The 22,630-nt window shown below is 43.0% G+C and overlaps 1 protein-coding gene across 3 annotated transcripts in view; it reads left to right on the forward strand.

The window, feature by feature from the left end:
- The window catches only part of LOC128689741 (glutamate receptor-like), a 111,929-nt gene that overhangs the window by 67,054 nt on the left and 22,245 nt on the right, over positions 1-22,630 (forward strand). For 2 of the 3 annotated variants that reach the window (XM_053778158.2, XM_053778156.2), the window contains exons 4-11: positions 3,328-3,471; positions 3,634-3,724; positions 4,836-4,987; positions 6,013-6,182; positions 6,381-6,598; positions 13,840-14,020; positions 14,845-14,944; positions 20,520-20,649. In XM_053778158.2, coding sequence (XP_053634133.1) covers positions 3,328-3,471; positions 3,634-3,724; positions 4,836-4,987; positions 6,013-6,182; positions 6,381-6,598; positions 13,840-14,020; positions 14,845-14,944; positions 20,520-20,649 — 1,186 coding nt within the window. The remainder of the gene's footprint in view (positions 1-3,327; positions 3,472-3,633; positions 3,725-4,835; positions 4,988-6,012; positions 6,183-6,380; positions 6,599-13,839; positions 14,021-14,844; positions 14,945-20,519; positions 20,650-22,630) is intronic. The other variant, XM_053778159.2, reaches the window with a different exon arrangement.

Below are 22,630 nucleotides of genomic sequence, written 5' to 3' on the forward strand. Positions count from 1 at the left end.
CTAGGGCACTTGGTGTAAATTGCTGGCTAGACAGATACTGCAAGGAACTTGCAATCCCATTCATTGACAACTGGAACAACTTTTATGGCAAACATGATACGTATGCAAGGGATGGGGTACATCTCTCTGGGGCTGGGGTGGTAGCACTTGCAGACTCGATTGAGAAGGCCATTGGTGAAATGCCTATGATTTTAAACTGATGGAAGATAGAGGTATGGGTGTGTGTGGGAAACAAGCAGGTTGCAACACTAGGGTTGGAAACAGTAAATGTATAAAAGGCATTCAGCATGAAGTTATAAATAAAGACAATAGATCAGGTCAGCAAACAAAGGGGGACAGCAGAGGGCAGCAAGGGACTAGCTCCCTTAAGGTTTACTATACTAATAGCAGGAGTGTAAGAAATAAGATAGATGAGCTAAGATTAATTGCAAGTGCAGGAAACATAGATATTATTGCTATAACAGAGACCTGGCTCAATCTGAAAGATAGAGAGATGCCCTCTGAATGTCACATACTAGGCTATAAATTATTCCACACTGACAGGGTCAACAGGAAAGGTGGTGGAGTAGCGATGTACGTCAGAGACAATTTAAATTGTTGTGTTAGACAAGATATTAAATTAGAAGCGTCAGCCACTGAATCTGTTTGGTTACAGCTTCTCGAGGGCCGAGAAAAACTAATTTTGGGTGTGATTTACAGGGCCCCAAATCTTGATAGGGAGTGCAGTAAACTTCTATGGGACGAAATTCGTAAGGCATCTACATACGAAAATGTTGTGCTAATGGGAGATTTCAACTATAGACAGATTGACTGGAGCAATTTGACAGGAAATTTAGAGTCAGGTGACTTTCTTGATACGATCCAGGATTGTTTTTTAAAACAGTTTGTGACAGAGCCAACTAGGGGAAATAACCTCCTTGACTTGGTTCTTGCCAGTAGGGAAACACTAATTAATAATCTTGAGGTTAATGATGAGCTTGGGGAAAGTGATCACAAATCACTGTTTTAATATATCATGGAATTCCCCTAATAATGGCAATCAAGTCTCCGTCCCTGACTTTCGCTTGGCTGATTTCATAGGACTGAAAAATTACTTAGGTGGGCTGAACTGGAATGACCTGACTAAGGGTCAGGTAGGTGGTGATGGTTGCCGATATGATGCTTTCCAGGGCATAGTTCTAGCTGCTCAGTCAAATTATGTTCCAAATAGGGAAATCAGATCAAACAAAAATGATCCTAAATGGATGAACAATAGATTAAAATATCTGATTGGTCAAAAGAGAGGCATATATAGGCAAATCAAAAGAGGAGAGGGGCAATTAAGAAATCGATATATTCAGTTAGAGAGAGAAATAAAAAAGGGAATTAGAAAAGCAAAAAGAGATTATGAGGTTAAAGTTGCAAGAGAATCGAAGACTAACCCAAAAGGATTCTTTCAGGTATACAGAAGTAAGATCAGGGACAAGATAGGCCCACTCAAAAGTTCCTCGGGTCAGCTCACTGACAGTGATAAGGAAATGTGTAGAATTTTTAATACATACTTCCTCTCAGTTTTTACACAGGAGGATACCAGCGATATTCCAGTAATGATAAATTATGTAGAACAGGACGATAAACTGTGCACGATTAGGGTCACAAGTGACATGGTCCTTAGGCAAATAGATAAATTAAAACCTAACAAATCCCCAGGCCCAGATGAACTGTATGCAAGGGTTCTAAAGGAATGTAAAGAGGAGCTTAGCACACCTTTGGCTAATCTTTTCAACATATCACTACAAACTGGCATGGTGCCAGATAAGTGGAAAATGGCAAATGTGATACCTATTTTCAAAACAGGTGACAGGTCCTTAGCTTCGAACTATAGACCAATAAGCCTAACCTCCATAGTGGGAAAATTTATGGAATCAATAATTGACGAGGCAGTTCGTAGCCACCTTGAAAAGCATAAATTAATCAACGAATCTCAGCATGGTTTTACAAAGGGGCGTTCCTGCCTTACGAATTTATTAACTTTTTTCACTAAGGTATTTGAGGAGGTAGATCATGGTAATGAATATGATATTGTGTATATGGACTTCAGTAAGGCTTTTGACAGGGTCCCACATCAGAGACTATTGAGGAAAATTAAAGCATATGGAATAGGAGGAGAAATTTTTTCCTGGATAGAGGCATGGTTGACAAATAGGCAGCAGAGAGTTTGCATAAATGGGGAGAAATCAGAGTGGGGAAGCGTCACGAGCGGTGTTCCACAGGGGTCAGTGTTGGGTCCCCTGCTGTTCACAATCTACATAAACGACATAGATGAGGGCATAAAGAGCGACATCGGCAAGTTTGCCGATGACACCAAAATAGGCCGTCGAATTCATTCTGACGAGGACATTCGAGCACTCCAGGAAGATTTGAATAGACTGATGCAGTGGTCGGAGAAGTGGCAGATGCAGTTTAATATAGACAAATGCAAAGTTCTAAATGTTGGACAGGACAATAACCATGCCACATATAAACTAAATAATGTAGATCTTAATATTATGGATTGCGAAAAAGATTTAGGAGTTCTGGTTAGCAGTAATCTGAAACCAAGACAACAGTGCATAAGTGTTCGCAATAAAGCTAATAGAATCCTTGGCTTCATATCAAGAAGCATAAATAATAGGAGTCCTCAGGTTGTTCTTCAACTCTATACATCCTTGGTTAGGCCTCATTTAGATTATGCTGCACAGTTTTGGTCACCGTATTACAGAATGGATATAAATTCTCTGGAAAATGTACAAAGGAGGATGACAAAGTTGATCCCATGTATCAGAAACCTTCCCTATGAGGATAGACTAAGGGCCCTGAAACTGCACTCTCTAGAAAGACGTAGAATTAGGGGGGATATGATTGAGGTGTATAAATGGAAGACAGGAATAAATAAAGGGGATGTAAATAGTGTGCTGAAAATATCTAGCCTAGACAGGACTCGCAGCAATGGTTTTAAGTTGGAAAAATTCAGATTCAGGAAGGATATAGGAAAGTACTGGTTTGGTAATAGAGTTGTGGATGAGTGGAACAAACTCCCAAGTACCGTTATAGAGGCCAGAACGTTGTGTAGCTTTAAAAATAGGTTGGATAAATACATGAGTAGATGTGGGTGGGTGTGAGTTAGACCTGATAGCTTGTGCTACCAGGTCGGTTGCCGTGTTCCTCCCTTAAGTCAATGTGACCTGACCTGACTAGGTTGGGTGCATTGGCTTAAGCCGGTAGGAGACTTGGACCTGCCTCGCATGGGCCAGTAGGCCTTCTGCAGTGTTTCTTCGTTCTTATGTTCTTATATATTGTGTGAGGCAGGTTGGAGGAGGCTGTAACGCTGCGAGTGGCGGTGGAGGAGTGGGTACCTCACATAGGCGTGAGAGAGGAGAGTCCAGGGAACGTCATTATCAGTGGACCTATGGCCAACCTCCTCCAGTCTCTGGCCCACACTCTCAACTTCAGGTGATTATTGTTGGGTGCTCTGTGGTCTTCCCTTGGTGGCAATAGTAAGCAATAAATAAAAATATTATCCAAAGAAATGAACACTGTGTATTAATAAGAGTACAATGCGCGTACGGGAACATCTATGACAATAGGTTGTGTATAATTTGATCCCTCTTACAGATACACTTTGGTGCGGCCTCCCGACGGAGCCTGGGGTATTCCTACGTCAGGAGGAGACTGGAGCGGCATGATCGGCATGGTAAAAAGGAACGTTAGTACCTCGCCACACTAGGTAGAAGGCTAGGTGATCTTGAGAGTAGACTTTTAATGTATACAATAACAAGTTGATGAGTAAGATGCACGGGCAACACTTTATTATCTGTATCTTTGTCGTTTCGGCAAATAAAGCTACCTAAATATTCATCTTGGAACTTGAGAAGAGCGGCTGAAATTTATTTTTTGAAGGCAACAAAACAAATGCCATCAGCAACAAGTTTTATAATGAATACGCGCATATAGCTCTGTTTTTCCTCTTTGCTGTGACTACTCTTCATCTGGTGAATTAAATGGCACCAGAGATCATTTTTTCTATTGCAAACATCGATTTCGTCTTCAGAATTCTTTCCGGAGTTTACCAAAAAGCACATTTAGTATATTTCAAGAGGCAACCGGCATCCACCAACGAGCGTAGTATTCATTTTCTTATTGACTTTAAGTACTGTCAACTGTAATGAAAATTCAGGTACGCTGTAAGTCTTTATTGTGACAACGTTTCGCTCTGTAGAGGGCAAGTCTGTCTTCGGCGAGCTCTGTATAGAGCGAAACTGACGGGTTATGTTTTAATTGCCAAAGCCTGGTGGCTAAAGCTCCCGCTTCACACACGGAGGGCCAGGGTTCGATTCCCGGCGGGTGGAAACATTTCGACACGTTTCCTTAAACCTATTGTCCTGTTCACCTAGCAGCAAATACGTACCTGGGTGTTAGTCGACTGGTGTGGGTCGCATCCTGGGGGACAAGATTTGAGGACCCCAATGGAAATAAGTTAGACAGTCCTCGATGACGCACTGACGTTCTTGGGTTATCCTGGGTGGCTAACCCTCAGGGGTTAAAAATCAGAACGAAATCTTATCTTAAAGAAAGTACTAAAGCAAGGAGTGAGTTATGAGTCAATACTATTAATTGCAAACGTCACCACAACATGTATTGAAGGAACGCTGTTTCTCATAATTCCGGCGAGGAACTCGATGAGCAGCCACCTCCAAGGGTGGGTTCTGGGCATTTTGAATGTAAGTAATCATTCGAAATGAATGAGACCTACTCAGTCTGTATACTGTATATCTGAACAAAATATGCCCCTATGCAGTGAAAATAAATTCCGGCAGGAGGCTGACTTAGCCCTGGGTCCCTTCGGGTTGACGTACTCGAGGTCACGGGTCGTCGACTTCTCCTCGCCCATCCTTATAGACTACTACCGTATCTTGGTCCAACGGCCCCGTGCAGAACCCAATCCTCTTGGCTTCCTCGGACCTTTCAGGTTAGTGCTTTCAGGTCAGAGTATTTCAGGTCAGTTTGTGTAATCTAGAACATTTGGAGGATTTATTAGGGAATATTTTTTTTATATTTTTCCTCAAGGGGAGTTTGTTGGGCACTTCCTAATCAAAACTAATTACCTCTCAGTCAAGGCTAGTTACCTCTCGATCAAGGTTAGTTACTTCCTAATCAAAGCTAGTTACCTCTCAGTCAGGGCTAGTTACTTCCCAATCAAGGTTATTTCCTAATCAAGGCTAGTTTCCTACACGACTCATCCTGGGAGTGAACAAAACTGCTATAAAAGCAACACATTACGGCCAGCACATTAAAACCTCAGTTAACCTGGTGTTGGCAATATCAGCTCCATCCTTCCATGTTTCTGTATACAACTTACTACCTTTGCAATTTCAGTCTCTGTTATATGCAGATATCATTTCTTTTGCAAGTTACCATTATCTGAGTGCAGCAAATTTTGCATTTTTTTTTTGTAAACTGATCCTCAAATTCCCTCATCACATCTTCCGCCGTTTTTCTCTGTATTGAACTGACAAAGCCACTGGTTGACGAAACGCATAATAAGGATATTAAACTAAACAGTAACGATACCCAAGTGTTCCACATGTTTTATTCTTCCACTTGTCGGTTTTCTAAGCCATTAATAGTGTTCTGAAGTATGTCGAATCAAAAATACTCAACACATGTCAGAATTTTTACACAGGAATAACGTTTTATAATATAACATGCATCTTAGGAACGAATTATTTAGAGCAAGTTCTAGGAATGCCCGGCGATCCTTCGCTCTGCTGTAATTTTGATGTTATTGTCGGAGAGCAAAAATCACAATACCTAGGCTTGAACAATTCACACTTAGCTTGAATTTTGAAAATGGAACTTGTTAAGTTTCGATTCTTCCTGGACTATTATGTTATGGCTCGTTACCGAAGTTTAGCCACATGACCCATTGAAAAAAAAAAAAATACCCACCATGCGCTGACAGTATGATTCTGAGAGATTGCTATGTGGGTGCAGGTCGTCAGTGTGGGGAGGGCTGGTCGCGTGTGTGGGCGTGGTGGGGGCGACTCTCTACTGCGTCAGTCTGGCTTACCATCATCTGGGTAACGACGCGGAGAAATCAGGTGCGGGATATCATCTGCTTATGTCTCACTTGTGGACAGTATACAGCGCCCTTCTAGGTGAACGTGAGTACTCGTCTAGTTGTATTTGCCTAGTTATGCACATCTAGTTGTACTTGTCTACTTGCACTCATCTAGTTGTACTCATCCTGTTGTACTCGACTAACTGTACTCGGCTATTCTTGCCATGTGCTTCCTAATTGTTTTCACTTATTTGTACACATTTTTGTACTCCCTTAATGGTACTGACCTATTCGCCTGCAGCATACACGTGGGTGGTGCAGCGAGGTGGTGAGCGTGTGGTGGTGGTGACATGGTGCATGGTGTCTCTGATTGTAGCTAGGTCCTACAGCTCAGCCCTTACTTCGCTTCTCGCCGTCAGGACGGTTCCCGCCAAGTACAACTCCCTCAAGGAGGTCGTCGAAGACAACAAGCTCAACCTAATCTTCGAGAAGGCCACCGCCCTCGTCGAACACATGTCGGTGCGTCTGCTGTTGATTAATCTTACTGATGCTCTGCTTTCTCAAACACAAGTTCTTTTCCTCTTTATTTCTTACTCATGCAACTTTCCGGTAGTTTTTCTCTTCATTATTTCTGGCACAAGATTATTTTCTGCTACGATTAATTAAAAACCATTCATCAGACAGGATTCAGTGCGCATTCATTTATGAACTAGCAGCTGAATGTTGTTAGTTGGTTTTCTAGGTAGAGGGTTGAAACGTGAGGAGTATTAGATAATTATTTTAATGCTTTTTTTTAATTGATTCTAGATATTTTAACAGTTCGAGTATATATATTGCTTTATAGTTAGCTTATAAATGTGTGGGCCTTTCTTTTTCATTGTTAATTTAAACTTGTATGTGTGTGTGTGTGTGTGTGTGTGTGTGTGTGTGTGTGTGTGTGTGTGTGTGTACTCGCCTAATTGTGGCTGCAGGGGTCGATTCACAGCTCTTGGCCCCGCCTCTTCACTGGTCGCTACTAGGTCCTCTCGCTCCATGAGCTTTATCATACCTCGTGTGCGTGTCATCGTGCCTCGTTGTGCTCCGGGTTTTCTCGTGTTTTCACGGTCGCTCTTACGTGCTACAACTTTAATTTGTGTCATCAATCCTATACGATACATCCCTCTAGCGCCTGGAACCAATCTTGGGCGGAAAACATTATATACTGAGTCAAAAAAGGAGAATTAGTGTACACTACCTAGCAGAGTTTACTACCAGAGGGGAATCATAGGCCTGGGTGCCGTGTGAAAAAATAATAATTGAACTTTTCTTGTCAGAGGAAAGAAAGTCTCCCTGATAGCATTGTGTATGCATAGTGTTATAGTGTATACTACAGTGGCTCCCTAGTATATAGATGATAAAGGCTAAAGTATCATTTGAAAACAGGTGAATTTGTAAATGAAGTGATAAGCCTATAGAGGCAGGTGCCAGAAGTCGCCAGAAACTTACCACAGGTCAGCTGTTTTTAATAATCTTCATGGCCTGCTAGTGTACTCGCATATAATCTAGTGATACCAGTGAATAGCAGAATGCAGTGCTGTAGTAGCAACTAACCAGTATTAAAATGGTACTTAGTGGAGTGGAGTGACTTTCATTAGTTTCTTTTTCTTGAAATACCAGACGTTACTGTGAATTTCATATAACCTGTAGTTACCAGTGGTCGCAATATACACAACGAGAAGCAATTATTACTACAGAAAAAGCGTCCCTCCTCCAAAATTTCCACCAGTCAACTATAGTGATAATATAGCATTTATTGTGGTGGAGGTCAAAAAGAAAAACTAGAAAAGCTAGATACAGCGATTGATAAACAAGGGTTGAGGCTCGACCGTTCGTCACTGTAGGAGTTGCCAGCAGTCACCGGTTTCTTCAACACGCAAGTTATACTTTTGTATCAATCAAATAACATATTACTAGGGTAGAATTTTCCAGTAGATCCTTCATGTGTTAGCCCAAATCACCGACCAGTATGTTTTAAATAAGTGACCCACTGATCAGATCAGACTGGCTCCGAACCCTCGACTGGACCGAACCCTCGACTGGTCGAACCCTTGGCCGGTTTCAAACGGATTCGTTGGACAATAAAGCAGACTGTAAACGGATGGGGTTGTAGGCGCCCTTATAAACACAAACAATAAATGTAAAACAAACTCCAGGAGCGTACTCCGGTAAGCTGTCCTGATATAAAAGTACAGTTAGAAATAGAAATACAGATAGCTAGAGCTTTACTTAAAGAGGTTATTAATAGAGTATTCAAGAGGTTGCTAGTAGAATTACAGTAAATCAACCATTCAAATCATTATGAAGCTGTGTGTAGTCTGCAATAAATCAAACAAACGGGCTTCCACATGGATAAATTGTCATTTTTGTGGAAATTGGTGTCACGCCCCTTGTGCAGATATCCAAGAACTAGCTACAAGCAGTATTAAAACAGGGAAGTGTTTTTGGGTATGCCCAAAGGAGATAAATCTGTGGACTAAAATCACAAGGGTATTAAAAGAGGATAACATCAAAGCTACTTTCATAGACAACCTGGAAGCTTTCTACAACAGATGGGAACATAAAAAGTCTGGGCTGAATGGTACTGCCCTTGATACTGGCCATGTAGTCAGAAACTGTAAGGCTGGAGGTGATGTCCTGGTAGTCAGTAAATGTGGGGCTGATAGTGCTGTCCTGGGAGACAGTAAAGGTGAAGCTGGAGGTGCTGTCCTGGGAGACAGTAATGGTGAAGCTGGAGGTGCTGTCCTGGGAGACAGTAATGGTGAAGCTGGAGGTGCTGTCCTGGGAGACAGAAATGGTGAAGCTGGAGGTGCTGTCCTGGGAGACAGTAATGGTGAAGCTGGAGATGCTGTCCTGGGAGACAGTAATGGTGGAGTTGGAGATGCTGTCCTGGGAGACAGTAATGGTGAAGCTGGAGGTGCTGTCCTGGGAGACAGTAATGGTGAAGTTGGAGATTTTGTCCAGGTAGTTGGGAATTATACGCAGGAAGGAATGCATATAAATGACCTCATAGGGGACAGGAGCCGTAGTGGGGAAACAAGTGTAGTCAAAGATAAGATAAAACCAATATTGCAAACAAGAAATACAACAGGAAATAGCAAACAAGAGGACTCCACTAGCAATAGTGAGGATATATTACCAAAAACAACTGGTGGGAGCTCCACTGTTGGTGCTAGGGAAGATAGGAATAAGACAGGTAAACATGCACCAACAGGGAATACAGTCACAGAAACCCAAGGCAAACGGAAACCAAGTCTGTGCACATACTATGCACTTGGTATCTGCAGACATGGGAAATCTGGAAAAACAGATGGGACGTGCAACTATGACCACCCTAGAAAATGCCGTGCCCATATGACAACAGGAAAATGCAAACTCCTTTCCTGTAAACTTTTTCACCCTGAAATGTGTACCTCTTCAGTACAGGAAAGACTGTGCTATAACTTAAATTGCCAGGCACACCATCTAAAGGGGACAAAAAGATACAAACCATCCAGGCCATGGGAAAACCTGGGTAGCCACAGCCACTCAAGAGGGAGAGGTTTTTTAGTGCCAGGAAGGAAAAAAAACTGGCAGGAAATGGCAGAAATTGTACACCAAATCCAGTCATTCCTGGAGTGGAACCACAGTCGATGGCCTCCACTCCAAACCAACAAATACAGATACTAATGCCGGAAAAAAAATCCCCCCCCAGTACCAACAATACCACCAGTCCGATGACATTCTTCTTTGCAAATATACAGGGTCTAAAGCCAGCAACAAACAACAAAATACCTTTCATCCGTGGACTGCTTGCAGAGGCAAAGGCAATGTTCGCGGCTTTCACTGAGACCCACATAAAGGATCACTTAGACAACGAAATATGGATCCCAGGTTACAACCTATACAGATGTGACAGAGTGAACAGGCAAAAGGGGGGGGGGGGGGTTGGCCTGTACATTGCAGAGTCACTTGTTTGCACAGAACTGCTTAATGCCTCAAATGATGTAGTGGAAGTTTTAGCAGTAAAGGTCGAGAACCAAAACTTAGTCATTGTGGTAGTCTACAAGCCTCCAGATGCAACATTCCAACAATTCCAGGAACAGCTGTTAAAAATTGACCACTGTCTGGAAAATCTTCCAGCTCCTGCACCCAACATCTTGCTCCTGGGGGATTTCAACTTAAGGCACCTAAAATGGAGGAATATAGCAAATAATATTGTTGCAGTAATAACACCAGGAGGCAGCTCTGATGAAAACTCACTCACACGAGCTTTTAAATCTCTGCACAAAATTCAATTTAAACCAGCAAATAATAGAGCCTACTAGAATGGAGAATACACTAGACCTCATCTTCACTAACAATGATGATCTGATGAGAAATGTCACCATATCAAAAACAATATACTCAGATCACAACATAATTGAGGTTCAGACATGTATGCGCAGAGCCCCAGACCGACAAAATGAGATTAGTCACGAGGGAGCATTCACCAAATTCAACTTCAATAACAAAAACATAAAGTGGGACCAAGTAAACCAAGTCCTAACCGATATAAGCTGGGAAGATATACTAAGCAACACAGACCCCAACTTATGCCTAGAACAGATTAACTTGGTGGCACTCGATGTATGCACAAGACTTATTCCTCTAAGAAAAAGGAGGAGTAGATGTAAAATAGAAAGAGACAGGCGCTCTCTTTACAGGCGACAGAAAAGAATAACAGAGCGGCTAAAAGAGGTCAATCTATCTGAAATGCGTAGGGAGACACTGGTCAGAGAAATAGCAAACATCAAACTTAAGCTAAAGGAATCTTATAGGAGTCAGGAATCGCGGGAAGAACTAAAAGCCATAAATGAAATCGAAAGAAACCCAAAGTATTTCTTCTCCTATGCTAAATCAAAGTCGAGAACAACGTCCAGTATTGGGCCCTTACTTAGACAAGATGGGTCCTACACAGATGACAGCAAGGAAATGAGTGAGCTACTCAAGTCCCAATATGACTCAGTTTTTAGCAAGCCACTAACCAGACTGAGAGTCGAAGATCAAAATTAATTTTTTATGAGAGAGCCACAGAATTTGGTTAACACAAGCCTATCTGATGTTATCCTGACGCCAAATGACTTCGAACAGGCGATAAATGACATGCCCATGCACTCTGCCCCAGGGCCAGACTCATGGAACTCCGTGTTCATCAAGAACTGCAAGAAGCCCCTATCACGAGCCTTTACCATCCTATGGAGAGGGAGCATGGACACGGGGGTCGTCCCACAGTTACTAAAAACAACAGACATAGCCCCACTCCACAAAGGGGGCAGTAAAGCAACAGCAAAGAGCTACAGACCGATAGCACTAACATCCCGTATCATAAAAATCTTTGAAAGAGTCCTAAGAAGAAAGATCACCACCCATCTAGAAACCCATCAGTTACACAACCCAGGGCAACATGGGTTTAGAACAGGTCGCTCCTGTCTCTCAACTATTGGATCACTACGACAAGGTCCTAGATGCACTAGAAGACAAAAAGAATGCAGATGTAATATATACAGACTTTGCAAAAGCCTTCGACAAGTGTGACCATGGCGTAATAGCGCACAAAATGCGTGCTAAAGGAATAACAGGAAAAGTGGGTCGATGGATCTATAATTTCCTGACTAACAGAACACAGAGAGTAGTAGTCAACAGAGTAAAGTCCAAGGCAGGCACGGTGAAAAGCTCTGTTCCACAAGGCACAGTACTCTCTCCCATCTTGTTCCTCATCCTCATATCTGACATAGACAAGGATGTCAGCCACAGCACCGTGTCTTCCTTTGCAGATGACACCCGAATCTGCATGACAGTGTCTTCCATTGCAGACACTGCAAGGCTCCAGGCGGACATCAACCAAATCTTTCAGTGGGCTGCAGAAAACAATATGAAGTTCAACGATGAGAAATTTCAATTACTCAGATATGGTAAACACGAGGAAATTAAATCTTCATCAGAGTACAAAACAAATTCTGGCCACAAAATAGAGCGAAACACCAACATCAAAGACCTGGGAGTGATCATGTCGGAGGATCTCACCTTCAAGGACCATAACATTGTATCGATCGCATCTGCTAGAAAAATGACAGGATGGATAATGAGAACCTTCAAAACGAGGGATGCCAAGCCCATGATGACACTCTTCAGGTCACTTGTTCTATCTAGGCTGGAATATTGCTGCACACTAACAGCACCTTTCAAGGCAGGTGAAATTGCTGACCTAGAAAATGTACAGAGAACCTTCACGGCACGCATAACGGAGATAAAACACCTCAATTACTGGTACCGAACTTGCACACGAAAATCACTCACTACGAAAGCAAAAGACTTGGCAGACGATGCAGCATCCCCCCAATGAAAAGCAGGGGTGTCACTAGCACGTTAAGAGACCATACAATAAGTGTCAGGGGCCCGAGACTGTTAAACTGCCTCCCAGCATACATAAGGGGGATTACCAACAGACCCCTGGCAGTCTTCAAGCTGGCACTGGACAAGCACCTAAAGTCGGTTCCTGATCAGCCGGGCTGTGGCTGGCTCGTACGTTGGTTTGCGTGCAGCCAGCAGTAACAGCCTGGTTGATCAGGCTCTGATCCACCAGGAGGCCTGGTCACAGACCGGGCCGCGGGGGCGTTGACCCCCGGAACTCTCTCCAGGTAAACTCCAAGTATGTATGGATCCTGCCTCCAATACGTCACTTTCCAGACTATTCCACTTCCTGAGAGCTCTATGGATGAAAAAATACTTCATAACATCCCTCTGACTCGTCCGAGTCTTCAACTTCCAATTGTGACCCCTTATCTCTGTGTCCCATCTCTGGAACATCCTGTCTTTGTCCACGTCAATTTCTCGCAGTATTGTATATGTCGTTATCATATCATCCCTATCTCTCTTGTCCTCCAGTGTCGCCAGGCCGATTTCCTTTAACCTCTCCTCGTAGGACATGCCTCTTAGCTCCTGGACTAGTCTTGTTGCAAACCTTTGCACTTTCTCTAATTTCCTGACGTGCTTGACCAGGTGTGGGTTCCAAACTGGCGCTGCATACTCCAATATGGGCCTGACGTACACGGTGTACAGAGTCTTGAACGATTCCTTACTGAGGTATCGGAACGCTGTTCTTAGGTTTGCCAGGCGCCCATATTCTGCAGCAGTTATCTAGTTGATGTGCGCCTCTGGTTGATGTACTCTGTCTGCGGTCTTCTTTGCCCTTCTATGATCTTCATGACTTTACATTTGGTTTGGTTAAATTCCAGGAGCCAGTTACTGGACCAGACTTGCAGCGTATCCAGGTCCCTTTGTAGTTCTGTCTGATCCGCATCCGAATTAATTCTCCTCATTAACTTCACATCATCCGTGTTCTCACCTATTTGTGGTTGCAGGGGTCGATTCACAGCTCCTGTGTGTGTGTGTGTGTGTGTGTGTGTGTGTGTGTGTGTGCGTGTGCGTGTGCGTGCGTGCGTCCTTTTAGTTAGTTAAATATTAGCCGGTATTCTCCCGGCCCGGGCCTTGTCCAAGTGGTGGCCCGGCCTTTAGGGAGTGTCTGAGACCTAAGTCTCCCATGGGAGGAGGCACAAGTACCTCCTCATCTGCGTCCTTTTAATGACAGGAGCTGCTAATGACTTACTCGTTCCAGCACTCTAAATTTTCAAACTTCCTCATATCAAACATATGCAAGCCAGTGATGCATTCTGCCAGATAAAACTTGGGATCTGTTCCGGCAGACGGTACAGCAAGGGATTTATAAGGACCTGGCCGACACCCGCCTGACGGGCCGGGCGCACTTTCTGCCAGCGTCGCAGCTGTACAGCGCAGCATACAATGAAGTTCGTAACAAGCGCTATGCTCTCCTGGTGGAGGACACCACCTGCAGGAAGGTCTACTCTGATGACTTCACCAAGTACGGTAGGCAGCCTGATCCCTATTGTCCCACAAGGGTTCAATACTTCGCTAAAAATCAAAAGGAAATTCTTTATCCCATATGCTAAAATGACTGAGATAAAACTGCCATAATATAAATAACGTCTGGTAAAGAATGTGAATTGTGTCTACGTTCATGAATTTATGACGAATGCCTTGTAGTATGATATATGCGAAAATCTGAGGAAAGTAGATGGGGGGGGGGGGGTTCACAATCCTTACATTCCCTCTGCTGAGAGGGACTAACAATAGTTATTAAGTAAATCACTTGATTAATACTAACAATCTCTTCTGACGAAACGAAGCCTGCAGCGTAGTCGAATACAGAAACTAATCACAATTTTGGAGACGTCAGCACTGGTGGAAGACGAAGTAGACGGAGCGGAGAGGTCGTTTGATGCAATCAGTCCATCACTCTACGTGCATAACGACTGATCTTGTACCTAGGGTGACGGACTGATTACATCAAACTTCATCTCCAGCTTCCTCTTCCACCAACGTTGATATCTCCAGAGTGTGATTCATCTCTGTGGTCGACTGATAAAGCCTACAGCTCAGGCGAAACGTTTCGTCTATAAAGATTCATAGTGTTATACCTTTGATGAGTTCCGAGAGTTTTTCTACTCCCGGAGCCCAGCCATGGACCAGGCTCGTCTTGCCTATCACCTGGTCAGTATTGTATAACATTTATAATATTATACTAACAATAATTTGGTTATTTCAACAAATACTTCTTAAAATATCTCAAGAAATAGTTTTTTAGGTATTCTTTATAATCCAAAGTTTGGCATGTCTTTTTTTTTCAACAGGACGCTGTGACTTCTACATTGGCAAGGAACAATACTGGCCACTCATTTTCGGTATGATCGGTCGGAAGGGATCCCAACTTATGCCTAAAATCAACGCAGGGTACGAAATGATAACCCAGTGCATAGGTCTTAGTTTGAGTTTAATATGTTTATTATGCATAGGTCCTAAGATTGTTTTTTATGCGTTACAGGTGTGGAGCTTTTCTTTGTGATTTCCCGTCTTCTTTTATAAACTGATTATATATATATATATATATATATATATATATATATATATATATATATATATATATATATATATATATATATATATATATATATATATATATATATTTGTCGTGCCGAATAGGCAGAACTTGCGATCTTGGCTTAAATAGCAACGCTCATCTTGCCATATAGGACAAGTGAAAATTTGTTTATGCAATAATTTCGCCAAAATCTTTCTGAACCTAACGAAAAAAATATATTTCACTCTGTTTGTTTAGTATTAAATTATTGTAAACAAATCTAAAATATATTTAGTTGGGTTAGGCTAAAATAAATTGCTCTTGTTATAATAAGGTTAGGTAAGTTTTCTAAGATTCTTTTGGTGCAAAATTATAAATTTTTACATTAACATTAATGAAAAAAATGTATCTTTAAACGTATAAGAGAAAATTTCAGAAAGGACTTAATTTTAAATGAGTTCTTGCTAATTGACCAGTTTTACATATTCGGCACGACATATATATATATATATATATATATATATATATATATATTATATGTTATATATATATATATATATATATATATATATATATATATATATATATATATATATTCTAAATTTCCAGTGGGTGTAGCACACACTTTGCCTCTTCACGGAATTCCTTCCTTCCATCGCTCAAGTTGTAAAAAAAATATTTTGCCCTTCATCCTTTTCAAATAGCTTTTATGGATTTTTATTCTACCTGGTGTTCGTTCTGATTTTTTTTCTGTATATTTCACTTTAGGTTATTAATAGGCAGTTACGGTATCTCTTCTTGTCTTGTTTTCCAACGGGGTCTTTCTTGAGCCTCGAGTCGTCTTATCTTCCAAAGAAGGTGTTGCCTTCATGATGGGGAAGGGCAGTTGCTCCAAGGAATTAAAGCTACCTTCTCTTTCCTTGGATCATATCTGATTACCTCCTATTCCCGAGCTTCTCCGAGTATAATAATATTCATAGAAATATTAATCTAGAATCGCAGACAGGCGATCTTAACAATGAAAAAAGAGAAGCTAGCTGGCTAGTGTCACCACGTGACCTCACTGAGAAAACTGATCAGTTAGCAAGAACTCATTTAAAATTAAGTCCTTTCTAAAATTTTCTCTTTTACATTTAAAGATATATTTTTTCATTTATGTAAATATAAAAAATAATAATTTTGTACCAAGAGAACCTTGGAAAACTTCCTTAACCTTATTATAACAAACGCAATTTAATTTAGCCTAATCCAACTAAATATATTTTAGATAATTTTTACACTAATTTAACAATAAACGAATACGATGAAATATATTTTTATCATTAGGCTCGGTGATTTTTGCGAAATTATTGCATACATAAATTTTAGCTTACCTTATTCGGCAAGAAGATTATTACTATAATCAAGGGGGAAGCGCTAAACCCGGAGGATTATACAGCGCCTGGGGGGGGATGTGGAAGGCATTCAGGCTTAATTCGGGGACCTGGAGCACAGATCCAATTCCCTAAATCAAGAGCCCCTCGCCAACATCAAGGAACCTTCCTTGAGGGGTCGGCAAGAAGAGCGTTGCTATTTAAGCCAAAATCGCAAATTTTACCTATTCGACACGACATATATACTATAGTATATGCAAAACAATCACAGACCAGCCGTCTCCCACCGAGGTAGGTGGGAGTTGTCCCAGCCACGGTACTGCGTGTTGTCCCAGCCACGGTACTGCGTGTTGTCCCAGCCACGGTACTGCGTGTTGTCCCAGCCACGGTACTGCGTGTTGTCCCAGCCATGGTACAGCGTGTTGTCCCAGCCATGGTACAGCGTGTTGTCCCAACCATGGTACTGCGTGTTGTCCCAGCCATGGTACAGGATGTTGTCCCAGCCATGGTACAGCGTGTTGTCCCAGCCATGGTACAGCGTGTTGTCCCAACCATGGTACTGCGTGTTGTCCCAACCATGGTACTGCGTGTTGTCCCAGCCATGGTACTGCGTGTTGTCCCAACCATGGTACTGCGTGTTGTCCCAACCATGGTACTGCGTGTTGTCCCAGCCATGGTACAGGATGTTGTCCCAGCCATGGTACTGCGTGTTGTCCCAGCCATGGTACAGCGTGTTGTCCCAACCATGGTACTGCGTGTTGTCCCAGCCATGGTACAGCATGTTGTCCCAGCCATGGTACAGCGTGTTGTCCCAGCCATGGTACAGCGTGTTGTCCCAGCCATGGTACAGCGTGTTGTCCCAGCCATGGTACAGCGTGTTGTCCCAGCCATGGTACAGCGTGTTGTCCCAGCCATGGTACAGCGTGTTGTCCCAGCCATGGTACAGCGTGTTGTCCCAACCATGGTACTGCGTGTTGTCCCAGCCATGGTACAGCGTGTTGTCCCAGCCATGGTACAGCGTGTTGTCCCAGCCATGGTACAGCGTGTTGTCCCAGCCATGGTACAGCGTGTTGTCCCAGCCATGGTACTGCGTGTTGTCCCAGCCATGGTACTGCGTGTTGTCCCAGCCATGGTACTGCGTGTTGTCCCAGCCATGGTACTGCGTGTTGTCCCAGCCATGGTACTGCGTGTTGTCCCAGCCATTGTATTGTAAATTACATTCTTCCTGTAAATAATTTTGCGTTTTTCCATACATAGTTTAAGGGTCATTTAGGCCACGTTCCACCTGGTCATAAGTACACTTTAATCCCTAAAACCGGGAATAAACTCTACAAGTATATAAAGATGCTGAGAGATAAGTCTTTTCGTATATATCCATGCCTCTTCCCGTATATTTTAAAACTTCCTTAACGATAACATTACCCTACTGAATTATTATAATCAAAACCAAGCGCTAAACCCACTAGGGTCATACAGCGCTGCAGGGTAGGGGGTGTTAAAATTACCCTACTGAGGTCAACCAGATAGAACTGACCCAATTCAACATTATATCTATCCTGTGCGATCGGAATGCGACAGGAAAACATCGTGAACTTTTGTTGTCACTACTGATGTATCCAATTTTGCTTAGTAAGTTTAAAAACACTAGCTCCTCCGATAGGAATAAATGGTATAAATTATCGTCACATTATAATACATTTGTTTATCCGTTATCTCCTCCAAAGACGTTTGCAAACTCAAGATATGTGCTCAGGTATTTCCATTGTGTTCATTTTCCTCACTTATTTTTCATGAAGGGTTTTCCGATATTTGCCCGTATACATTGAATTTATTACTACTACTACTACTACTATTACTACTACTATTGGATCACTACGACAAGGTCCTTGATGCACTAGAAGACAAAAAGAATGCAGATGTAATATATACAGACTTTGCAAAAGCCTTCGACAAGTGTGACCATGGCGTAATAGCGCACAAAATGCGTGCTAAAGGAATAACAGGAAAAGTCGGTCGATGGATCTATAATTTCCTCACTAACAGAACACAGAGAGTAGTAGTCAACAGAGTAAAATCCGAGGCAGCCACGGTGAAAAGCTCTGTTCCACAAGGCACAGTACTCGCTCCCATCTTGTTCCTCATCCTCATATCTGACATAGACAAGGATGTCAACCACAGCACCGTGTCTTCCTTTGCAGATGACACCCGAATCTGCATGACAGTGTCTTCCATTGCAGACACTGCAAGGCTCCAGGCGGACATCAACCAAATCTTTCAGTGGGCTGCAGAAAACAATATGAAGTTCAACGATGAGAAATTTCAATTACTCAGATATGGTAAACACGAGGAAATTAAATCTTCATCAGAGTACAAAACAAATTCTGGCCACAAAATAGAGCGTAACACCAACGTCAAAGACCTGGGAGTGATCATGTCGGAGGATCTCGCCTTCAAGGACCATAACATTGTATCAATCGCATCTTCTAGAAAAATGACAGGATGGATAATGAGAACCTTCAAAACTAGGGATGCCAAGCCCATGATGACACTCTTCAGGTCACTTGTTCTATCTAGGCTGGAATATTGCTGCACACTAACAGCACCTTTCAAGGCAGGTGAAATTGCTGACCTAGAAAATGTACATAGAACCTTCACGGCACGCATAACGGAGATAAAACACCTCAATTACTGGGAGTGCTTGAGGTTCCTGAACCTGTATTCCCTGGAACGCAGGCGGGAGAGATACATGATTATATACACCTGGAAAATCCTAGAGGGACTAGTACCGAACTTGCACACGAAAATCACTCACTACGAAAGCAAAAGACTTGGCAGACGATGCAGCATCCCCCCAATGAAAAGCAGGGGTGTCACTAGCACGTTAAGAGACCATACAATAAGTGTCAGGGGCCCGAGACTGTTCAACTGCCTCCCAGCATACATAAGGGGGATTACCAGCAGACCCCTGGCAGTCTTCAAGCTGGCACTGGACAAGCACCTAAAGTCGGTTCCTGATCAGCCGGGCTGTGGCTCATACGTTGGTTTGCGTGCAGCCAGCAGTAACAGCCTGGTTGATCAGGCTCTGATCCACCAGGAGGCCTGGTCACAGACCGGGCCGCGGGGGCGTTGACCCCCGGAACTCTCTCCAGGTAAACTCCGGGTAAACTACTACATTTGTGTGTCCTGGCGATGTTTTATTTTTAATAAATACTACCAGATCATATTGCCTCTTTGCTCACTGTTGCATCAGTTTATATTCTTCATGAGGTTTGCTTTCACTGTCTCTTATTAAGTGGGCTTCACGGCAGAGAGGCTCTTGATCAAAAAAAAAAAAAAAAAAAAAAAAAAAAAAAAAAAAAAAAAAAAAACGGAGCTAACCTGCTCAGGATCGGACCTGAACGCAACATTCTCCCAGGTGCTTATTTATACATATAATTTTATTTTTTAAATTTTTACATTGAGATTTCTGTTACACGTTTAACTTTTTTTTTTTTTAATTTTATTGCAATTCCTCCTCCAGTTTAAAAAAAAATCCTATCTCTAAGGTGTCCCGTAGCTTGACTGCTAGCGCACTCAGCTCACACACGAGTTTCTGGGGTCGATCCCCGGTACGGGTGGAAACATTAGGACGTGTTTCCTTAAGACACCTGCTGTCCATGTTCACCTGTCAGTAAAAGAGGTACTTAGATGTTAATCAACTGATGTGGGTCACATCCTGGGACAAAAACTGACCTAATTTGCTCAAAATGCTCTGCGTAACAAGGGGCTTTCTGTATCACGACTCACGAAATCGTAATGACACGATTGCAAACAAACCATACCACGGGCAGGTTCTATCCCCGCCCGTGTTATGGTTTGGCTTTCTGTATAGTACTAGTATGTCATTGATGTTAGCTAGGACTGTATACCTTGTACATGTACTTGTAGAAATAAATATTCTAAATACTGATATTTTTTTTAGAAAAGTGCTTTTTATATGCTCAGTATTTACCTTTGTATTTGCGTCTAAAGTACTAATTCCATCTGTCATCTATGTTCATCCTTCTGTTCTTTAAAAGTCAGTGACATTCTGCAGAATTGAGCGTCTGGTGTCTCAGGACCTATACTTCAAGTGGCTAGGAGATGAGCTGCCCAATGCCACGGCCTGCCTAAAGGCCACCAATCGTGTCACTGTCAACGAGGCTTACCGTCTAATAGGCCTATGGGTGCGTACACAAGCTTCTTGGATATTTACTAAATTTCTAATTTAAGCTTTGGGTACACATGAAAATTTCTTTTGCAATGATTTTGAGAGCACACGAATGTAAAAAGTACAATATTTTTTTTATATGTATATTCAAGAATCTGTGAAGGAACATTGCAACAAGCTTGTTGGCCCATAATAAGCAGGTCTAACTCACACACCTGTCCAACGTATATTTATAACTGCCAAAAGTTTTGGCAGTTCTCAGTGATGCTACCTGGGAATTTATTCCACTCATCTACAACTCTATTTATAACGAGCTTGTTTGGTAGGTGCTGCAAGCGGGTGGTTAATGATACGTCTTCGGAGGCTTCTTTGTTTATTGTTAAGTCGTGGTGGGTACACAGGCTTGTGTGTTTGTGCCCATGGCCCAGGCAGGGCCATCCCACGAGAGAAAGCTGGGAGGCCTTGTGTCTTGCTGCTAGGCCGCTGTGTGAGTGAGGCGGAGGCATGGGCCGGCAGGCTGGCGTGCCTACTGAGAGGCCTGGCTACAGAGGGCAGCACCTGAGTGGTGCGAAATATGAACTAAGCTGGCAGACAGCATGGGCTGTCTGTGCAGACAGTACAGGCTGTCTACATACGCTCGGCCACCTACCGCGCGTCATCCCGACTCGACAATACTGGTGGTAAAAGAAACTCGGTCTCTCTCTCGTAGGAACAGGGCACAGAACACAAAATAAAAACATATATATACATATGGACATGGAAAAAAAACTTCCTACAGGGAGGGAAGAAAAAACATGTGGGGTGTGCTAAACATCGTGGTCATAGGCAGTGAGCATCGAAGTGCATCACTGCACGCCTTCCTGCGTCTGGACAGATACTGCAACACAGGAGACATCGCTGCGGCTGAGCTGTGACGTAACAGGGTACGGTCTCCTCTGGAACGGTGAAGCAGTCATCGTAGGAGTCGCTGCAGGTTTCACTCAACCTGGGGCACGACATGCTGGTGCCCTCGAGTGAGGCATCGACAAAACTCGGCAACTGGGCAGGACTTCTGGCAAGTGACTCAGGAGGACACTTCTCGACTGGTACTGTCGCTGGGCTGTCACTGCTAGCGAGCGTGGAGCGAGTTGTGGAGCGAGTCGTGGCAGAGACAACTGGGCGAAACATCTGGGAGTCGTAACATCATACACCAGACTGCAGTGTGAGAGCTAGCAGTCAAAGTGACATCTTCTTTGTGCAGGCTGCTCACTGAAGCTTGTGACACGAGGCTGACACAGCGCCTGCTGACAGGGCTAACTGTGGCTTGGCGAGTGTCATTCGGCAGTTGGAGTTATAGCAGAGATTAGTCTAAGCATCCCCAGACTTGTTTCTCTACATATAACTGCACTCTGAAGGTCTGGAGGTGAAGTGAAACAAATCTCGATGGGAATCGTAGCAGGTACGATTCTGCAGAACAACACGAACGACGAGCATAAAAGCTTTCTGTACAAGAGGGCTCAGTCACTCGGGGCTGTCTTGACATCAGCTGTCAAACACACTGGTCACACGGGTGACTTAACACAGTGGTGCTACTCAGGTCTGGCTCAGACCTCACTGGACACACAGAAACTTTACACACCGTGGTACAACATGGCTTAAACTAGCAAATGATGCTTTTCTGTGCATAAAACTGACACTAAGACATATACTAAAATGTGAGAACACTGACTGAGAGGAATTAATTAACACACAACATATATTTTCTCTCAATCTTCTCGACAATATTAAAATAATTACTAGAAACACTCGATGTGACATCATGTGATGTCAGGCGTGATGTCGAGAGGTGACGTCAGCAGACATCTTGAGGTGATGTCAGGCAGACATCGTGAGGTGATGTCAGCAGACATCGTGACGTCATGAAGTCGGGCAGCATCGTGTGTGACGTCGATGTGATGCAGGCAGCAGACCACAGCATGAGGCCTTGGGACATCTGGCTCGGTAACTCACGTGGTTTG

Source organism: Cherax quadricarinatus, chromosome 22 (assembly GCF_038502225.1).
Source record: "Cherax quadricarinatus isolate ZL_2023a chromosome 22, ASM3850222v1, whole genome shotgun sequence".
NCBI classification, from domain to species: domain Eukaryota; kingdom Metazoa; phylum Arthropoda; class Malacostraca; order Decapoda; family Parastacidae; genus Cherax; species Cherax quadricarinatus.